This window comes from Austrofundulus limnaeus, unplaced genomic scaffold (genome assembly GCF_001266775.1).
Source record: "Austrofundulus limnaeus strain Quisiro unplaced genomic scaffold, Austrofundulus_limnaeus-1.0 Scaffold17, whole genome shotgun sequence".
Taxonomy (NCBI): Eukaryota; Metazoa; Chordata; class Actinopteri; order Cyprinodontiformes; family Rivulidae; genus Austrofundulus; species Austrofundulus limnaeus.
In genome coordinates this window covers 3675825-3684056 of record NW_013952419.1, presented here as the reverse complement: position 1 = coordinate 3684056, position 8232 = coordinate 3675825, and the positions used below count along the sequence as shown (strand labels likewise).

The 8232-nt window shown below is 38.0% G+C and overlaps 1 protein-coding gene across 1 annotated transcript in view; it reads right to left on the bottom strand.

The window, feature by feature from the left end:
• Positions 1–6573: 6573 nt before the first annotated feature.
• The window catches only part of hmgb1a (high mobility group box 1a), a 3874-nt gene continuing 2215 nt past the window's right edge, over positions 6574–8232 (bottom strand). Inside the window, exons 2-5 of the mRNA XM_014003330.1 lie at positions 7835–7995; positions 7596–7741; positions 7340–7514; positions 6574–7257 (exon numbers count right to left, since the gene is read on the bottom strand). Coding sequence (XP_013858784.1) covers positions 7105–7257; positions 7340–7514; positions 7596–7741; positions 7835–7981 — 621 coding nt within the window. The 5' untranslated portion in view covers positions 7982–7995 and the 3' untranslated portion in view covers positions 6574–7104. The remainder of the gene's footprint in view (positions 7258–7339; positions 7515–7595; positions 7742–7834; positions 7996–8232) is intronic.

Genomic DNA, 8232 nt, shown 5'->3' with positions numbered 1-8232 from the left:
GTCCATGTCGACAACCAAAACACGTCCCCCACGTCCAATCAGTGTGAGTATTTTATCCCATTAATAAATGTGCCAAATCTGTCTTCTAATCCTGAAGCAAAAACAATATCACTGTGACCCACTGGCACACATTCACTTTTAACAGCTATTTTCTAAAATACAAAATAAAAATTAAAAATAAAAGCTTTTGCGTGTGTCGGAAAACTCAAATCCCAGCCTCGTTTTCTGCTCACTGTTTTATTTTTTCTTTAACCAGATACAACTACAAGTTCAAAAACGTTGAGATATTGAGCAAAATGTAAACAAACYGTTCCATTTTTAGGAAATAATAAGATAATTTTGAGTATGATGGTAGTAGCATGCACCTCAAAATGTTTGGGACTAAGAAGAAACAGCTGGAGGAGTGTTTTTGCAGCAAAATAGGTCAGTGAGAGCAATTTCAAGTAAAAATGAGCAGAAGTTCACCAGTCTGTGAAAAACTGCACCTAAAGAGTAAAAAAAAAATTCTAAATAAAGTTCCTCAATGTATATCCCATCGTCATCATCATCATCATCATCATCATCATCATCATCATCATCATCCCAACCATTCCTAATATCATTAAAAGATTTCAAGACACTAAAAATCTCTGACCTCAAAGGAAGAGGCAGCACTGGATCCTCTGATCTTCAGGCCCTCCACTGCGACAAAACAAGTCTGATTCTTTTATGGGTGCCGTTGCATGAGCTCAGGAACACTTCCACAAATTATTTTCTGTGCAACAAGGTTATTATAGTTTTGGATTTTTCATTATAGTTTAGTTTTATTTCGTTTTGACTTTTTTCCTTTGATTCAGTTCGTTTTAATTAGTTTTTACAGTGGATTTGCTTGTTTTTATTACTTATTATTGCATTTTTAATGCTTAGTTTTATTTTACTTTAGTTTTTATTAATTCTAGTACTCATTCTTGGTACCACTTTACAATAAGGCTCCTCTTATAGAGGGCTTATAAATGTTTTTTAGATATGTAATTAATTTATCTGTAAACACATTATAAATTATTAAGAAGTGTTTATTAAGCATTAATTAAGGATGAGAAAGAGACAAAACTGTCCTGTTTGTTGCCAAATAGTGAGCCAAATCTGAAAATAATCTGCTACAATAAACATTTCAGACTAGGTTTCTACCTTGCAAGCACAATAATGTATTGTAAACATATATTTTACATATAATGCTATACTGTTTTACTGCATTATTAATCCAATGCATTATTGTGCTTACAAGGTAGAAACCTAGTCTGAAATGTTTAATATATGTAGCATCTTTAGATGTAATAAGAACATGAACAGRTTTGGCTCACTATTTGGCAAGAAACCAGACAGTTTTGTTTCTTTCTCATCCTTAATTAATGCATAATAAATACTTCTTAAAGATTCATAGTGTTTACAGATGAATTAATAACTATTTATAAGCCATCTATAAGGGGAGTGTTATTGTAAAGTGGTACCAGTGTTTTTATAGTTTGAATAATCTTATTTGCCAACGCATCCTCAATCTTGTGATACTCTTGTGACCAACAGCTGTTTGTTTGCTAGTTAAAGCAGTTTATTATAGCAATACCTTCCTGAAATAATTGTGTAACTCAATTTTGCCAACTAAAAACTTGGGCGATTATTTTAAGAGATCCACATGTCTCAAAATAAATTGACAACAACTAAAACCAAGGATATACTATCTATAATTCAGTTAGTTTTAGTTAGTTTTGTAAAAAAAAAAAAAAAAAAAGATTATACAGTTTTAGTTAGTTGTTATTTTCTCATTTTATAACAGTTTTTATTTATTTTAGTTAACTAAAATGTTTTTTTTCAATTTCAGTTTTCATTTTTTAGTTAGTTTTAGTTCTGCTGTGCAAACAACAAATGTGGTTTAAAGCTCTATCATGCAAAAAAAAAGTCATCCAGAAATGCAGCTGGAAAAAAATCAAAATGTGAAATTATTTTTGGGAACCACGGATGTCTCCGGACCATCCAGCCTGCTGTCAGCGCACTGAAGCCTGCCTCKCTGATGGTCTTGGGGTGCATTAGTGCTTCTAGCATGGACAGTTTACGATCTTCACAGTAGAAAAGTGACTGAGCTCTTGTTCTTCAGGGATATGGTTTTGAAATACAACACAGCTGTGAATATATTGAAGAAGAGAATGCATGGATTTTTAATTAAATCACTAATAAGAGCTGACTTTGGTTTTATTTTATTTTTTTACTTTTTGTCTGTCTACCACATAGTATCAGTGCTGATCGCGGTCCCGGTTTTCATGGTTGTGTAGGAGTGAAAKCAGAAGCTGTCGGGGTGAGAGGTGAGATGTCAGGTTTACTCACTCATGAACAGACTTGGTAACAGGAGGAGCGGTGGAGGCTGAGAGCTAATGTGTGTGTGTGCGTGGGGCAGGGGGCTCTGGGGGTGGATGAACAATTTGTAGGAGCCAAGCCAGTAGAAGGTCACTGCAGGAACACATCAGACTGGGAACAGTTCTGGGCCCGTGATTCCCAGTTATTATTATTTATASAGCCATAATCTTTTGTGTGCTTGCTCCAATTTTCACAACAATCAGCTGAAAAGGCAGAACAGATTTCATAAACAGCTCAAGAAGTTGCAGGTCGAAGAAAGGCCTTTCAACGATCGTCTTTCCTGCAAAAATTGTGGTCTAAGATCTTTTTTTTTGTGTTATTGCATGCAAATACCCCAAGATGTCACCTTCAGAGGACAAGTTGTGAATGACTTTTAGCTCAAATAGTGTAAAATTAACTGAGGTTCAGGCATTTTTTGGAGCAAGTTTTTTTTTTTTTGGTCATTTTTCAAGGTTTGATTTAAAAACTCCAACATTTAAACTGAAACAAGCTTTCAGCAAGAGGTTCGACCCAAAAACGCAGACTCAAATAGAGCAAGTCGAACTAAATGAGATGTAACAAAACTAAACCAAAAGGTCACTAAACGTTGAATAAATCCTCTCCACTGGGTCAAGTCATTATCAACAGGAGTTTATTAACAGAAATATCTTGTTTCCTGAAAGAGGTTTTTTTTTTCTTTTAAATGTTCAACGTCAGTGAGGAGCATRTTTTTGTTTTATTCAGCACAACCCTGAGCTCTGAACTTTGCTTCCTTGTTTTTTTTCTGTTGAACTCTGAGAATTGAATTAAGATGCTCACCGGCGCCTTTGACGTTTCAATTTCAAGCTTGATTTGTTCGTCTGAACCACGATGCCGCTCGATAAAACACAAGCCCAGGACAGAGATGAGAAAGGCAGATTGATCTCATCCTGCGAGGCTAACAGAGTTGGAAATCCAGCCTTTATTTCTTCTTGTTARGTGCTGGGATAGCTGCTTATGTTGTTTAGAAATCGTTTCAGATGCTGCTGCTTTTTTCTTGTCCCAAAACTAAAAAACAAAAAAAGAAAAAAAAATACAGGAATTGAAACACTTTCATTGATTCATGCAGCAGAATCAGGGGAAATGTTTTGTGAAAATAAAACTGCTGAACGGAGCTCTGTCAGTTGAGTGACAGCTGTTTGTGTCAAGACAGCCAAAGAAGAACTGCTGAGGAATTATTAGTGTAAATGCTGACTCGGCGTTCATGCTGTTTTCTCTTTTTTTTATTATTTCTTCATGTTTTTGCAGCTGAACTGTTTAGCCTCTCAAAAACATCCAGCTCATTCAGGTGATGCTCCCTTTTATTTTGTGGAACGTCTGTGCTTTATAAAAACATTTTATTTTCTATTAATTCCCCTAAAATTACATTAGGATTATTGAAAAACATTGTCTTCGAATCTACTTCAGCGTACTTGCTCTGTTTTTTTCTTAAGCTGTTTTTTATTTCTACTTTGAGCTTGCTTTTTGTTTCACATGGCCTTTTGCTGTTTTTAGCTGGCTTTTTGCTACTTTTAGTTACTCTTTTGCTTTTTTATTAGTCCTTTGCTACATTTAGCTACTCATGCCATTTTATAAGTAGACTTTAGCTGCTTTAGCTTGTGTTTCATTGCTTTTAGTTATTTCGCTTCTCACTTTTATTGCTTTTAGTTGATATATGATACTTTTGGCTTCTCACTAGTCTTTTGTTGACTTTAGCTGGCTTTTGACTACTTTTAGCTAGTCTTTTGCTTTTAATAAATAGCCTTTTACTGCTTTAACAAATCTTTTATTGGTTTTAGTTACTGTTTTGCTACATTTTAGCAAGTGTTTTGTTTATTTTTAGCTACTGTTTTGTATCTTTAAGTCACACTTTTATTCCTTTAGCTAGTATTGCTGCTTTTGGCATTCAGCTAGTCTTTAGCTGGCTTTTAATACTTTTAGCTGCCTGTTGCTTCTTCAGCTAATCTTTTATTGTTTTCATTGTTTTTCCACTTTCAATTATCAGTTTTCAATTTTAGCTAATATTTCACAGTAGAAACGTAACATATTTGTGTTAAAGTATATAAAAATAAGGAGTGAGGTTTGAAAATGTCCTGTTAAGAAAGAAAAACAAACATTAAGAGGCGCTGAAGGGATTTCTGTTACAACAGCACCACCTGGTGGAGATGTCTGGTCAGGTCAGTGCGGCAGGAGCGTCTGAGTGACGTCATCCTGAACTGGTCAAATCATTAGTTTGCATGTTTTGGATGTAAAATTAAATGAAAAAAAGTTTTATCATGTTTAACATTACAAATATTCCCTTTCCTCACAGTTTTTCATAAAATGTACAGAAAATTATCTTTTGAAGTCAGTTCAAGACGGCCGCCACAACTGAAGACAATTTAACAGGCATTTAGCTCAAACTTAAAGTGGTTTCAGCTGAAACTCATTAAAATGCTTACACTGAGTATGTAACTTTTGGCTGTTTTTTTACTCTCGTTTCTCAATGTCAAATTATCTTAAATCAAAACTTTGGCAYAAACACATTTCTGTAGGATTGCAAGGCATTTAATGTTAGAGAAAGAACCAGGTGGTCGTTTTAAAAATGGATCAAATCCTCTTTAAACAAAACTTTATAATAGAAGACTATTCATAATGTGTATTTCTGAGTGTATTAAGTGTCTTAAACCTAACAAACTTAGTGTCCATCCAGTGAAATGTTGCGTTATTTAAGTTAAAAGTTAAAAATCTTATTTTATGAGCTGCAGTCATCATAAAATCCACTTTAAACTTTACATGTTCTCTTTTAAGCCGTCCATATGGATGCTGTAAAGGTGTTAAAAAATAAAATAAAACTTGTTGTATGGCTTATCTCTAATAATTTTGCTAAATGTCTATTTTAATTGTACAATTGCAAACTTTGACCACTAGATGTCGCCCTAATACAATTTATTGGACTTTGCTGGCTGAGTGGGGGATTGATTGAGATTAACAGGCCCAGTAGTGGAGCTGCCCTTTCTGTGTGTGTGTGTGTGTGACCTGAAAAGGCCCTCGCAGCAACTGATCAACAGCTGAACGCAGGCAGCAGTTTACTGCAACTGTTTCAGCCTTATTTCCCCCACCGCTCCTGTTTCTCATCATCGTTGTCAGCTGCTGCGCAGAAAGCGCAGCTTTCAGGGCCTGTTCAGAGCACAGGAGTGTAAAAACCCACAATCTGAGCAGCTCTTTGGTCACTCTTTAACTCCAGGCTCTCAGAAGGAACTGATACCAGCTCTGACAGGAGTTTGCAGCTGCCGGACGTTTTGRTAAACACGCCTGAAGTCAGCTCCGTTGTTTCAAAAAAAACAATATCAGGGGCGGGTTTCAGGGACAGGAGGTCTCACCACCTTTCAGGGTCACTCACGGGCCTTTATCGAAGCAGCCCAGAGGTCGGCGGCTGGTCGGCGGCTGCCTGACTTCTTCCCTATCGAGGCTCAGACTCTGAAGAGATACAGCAGAGGACACGTCCTTGCGGTTTACAGCAGAGGTCAAACATTGTCTTTGYGGATTTGTAAATAAATATCTGCTCAACCTGGAAGTTTCGAAGTCCCACCCCCACCCTGGAGGTTGACTTGTTGTGACAATACACGCACAGATGTGTCATATTCTTATGTCACTAGAATTTTAAAGCAAATAATCCTTCTTATATAAATGCCTTTTTTTCCCTTTACCCAGGATGGGACCTGGGGAGTGCATGGGATGAAGCTGCATCTAAATAAAACAGGAAGTCAGTGATGCATGTTGGCATGCAGCTTTGGGTACTTCCATAATGAGGGGAGGGGGGGGTCACTACGCTGCACGTTTACTGTTAACACAGGATATTTGTAGTGATGAGTCATGCTTCATAGGAACAGCTTAAGATGATTTTTTTCTCTTCAATCATCTCCAGGCTTTAGATCAACCCTTTCATCCCACTAAATTAGCGATAAAAGTTAATGCATCTTTTTAAAATTATTTAAAAACCAATTTGTTCTGGGTCTTAAATATTTACAACACATAACCAATCATATTTTCATCACCTAATTGTCTCGTACCTAACTTTTTATTTTCCAGACCATCTTTACGTTAAAAAAAAACAACACCTGACAAGATTTTTCAAACACAAAGCTTGTTTTATTAAAAAAAAAAAGTTTGACATCAAAAGCAATTTAAATTTTAACAATAAACAAGACGTTTTTTTTTTTTTTTGCTAATTTTGTTTTTCTTCCCGCGATTACAGTGGTACATAAAGATCAGTAAAACAACGGTGATACGTCAATTCTGATAACGTCGTTGGAAATGAAAACACACAGGTAAAAGGTGAAGAAGAAGAAAAATAAAATCGTAAGATACACTCAGATCTAACTCATAACGCTTTTCTGTGCTGCGCACTGCTAGCTAAGGGAAATACTGTAAAGCCCACCCCTTTATACTGTACCAGGCAGGATAGTGGTCTAAAACTACCACTGGGGGAAAAGAAATAAGACTGGCAGAAAGATACAAGACACAGTACTTGTGTAGTGTTAACTATACAAAAAGGAAAGAAAAAAACTGTACAGCATAAAAACAACCGATATACACAGCCTTAATGTTGGCATTTTTTTTGTTTCGTTTGTGTTTTGACCCCTTGGATAACTAATGGATTTTTCTTTCAGTGAGTGAACTGTGTACAAGGGGGTTAAATGCTTTATAAACAAGAAGATGACCCACTGCCTGCCTCAGCCTCTACTCATCATCGTCCTCCTCCTCGTCTTCCTCTTCTTCGTCCTCGTCTTCGTCCTCATCGTCGTCGTCGTCTTCCTTCTTCTCCACCTTGGCGGGGGCCTTCGCTGGCGCCGCGCCGCCCGTTTTGCCCTTGGCGCGGTAAGCGGCGATGTCCTGCGACGGACGACAAAGTTGTTGAGCTCGCTCAGTCGCAAAGTTTTTTGTTTTTTTTTGGGGCGGGGAACGGTTTATTTACCTTCTCGTACTTCTCCTTCAGCTTGGCTGCCTTCTTCTCGTAGGGCTGCTTGTCCTCGGCAGCGGTGGTGTTCCACATCTCGCCCAGCCTCTTGGCTACGTCTCCGATTGACAGACCGGGGCTCTCGCCTTTCACCTTGGGGCGGAACTCCGAGCAAAAGATGAAGAAAGCAGATCTAGAAGACAAAAAAAAAAAAATGGAAGAATTGAAGACGTGTTGATTTTCAAAAAAAGATCCATTAAAGAATCAGACGTACGGGGGTCTCTTGGGGGCATTGGGGTCCTTGTACTTCTTCTTCTTGCCTCCCCTGGCGGGCACGTAGCTCATCATCTCCCTCTCGTAGCGAGCCTTGTCCTGCCTGGCCAGGTCCTCAAACTTGCCCTTCTCCTTGGCGGACATGGTCTGAAAGCAGAAAAGGGTAAACAGCTCGTCGTCACGCTCGCGAACGCACATTCCCCGCATCCGACCCCCCCCATCGACACCACCGTGTCCTACCTTCCACCGCTCTGAGCACTTCTTGGAGAACTCGGCGAAGTTCACCGAAGCATCGGGGTGTTTCTTCTTGTGCTCTTCCCGGCAGGTCTGAACAAAATACGCGTAGGAAGACATCTTCCCTCTCGGCTTAGTTGGATCCTTCCCCATCTTGATAGCAGTATCTAAAAAAAAAAAAAAAAACGTTTTAGGTACAGATTAAGTCTGTGCCTGCTAAAATGGATAAAACACTACGAATAGAGGTTACTGTTTTAACTAGAATGTACCCTAACAGCGCTCTGATTATCTTATTTCCTTGTATTTGGCACTCACCCTCCTTGCTGCAAATTAGGGCTGTGTATTGGTAAGAATTTGGCGATACGATACATATCATAACAGAGGGGTCACGATACGATATATCC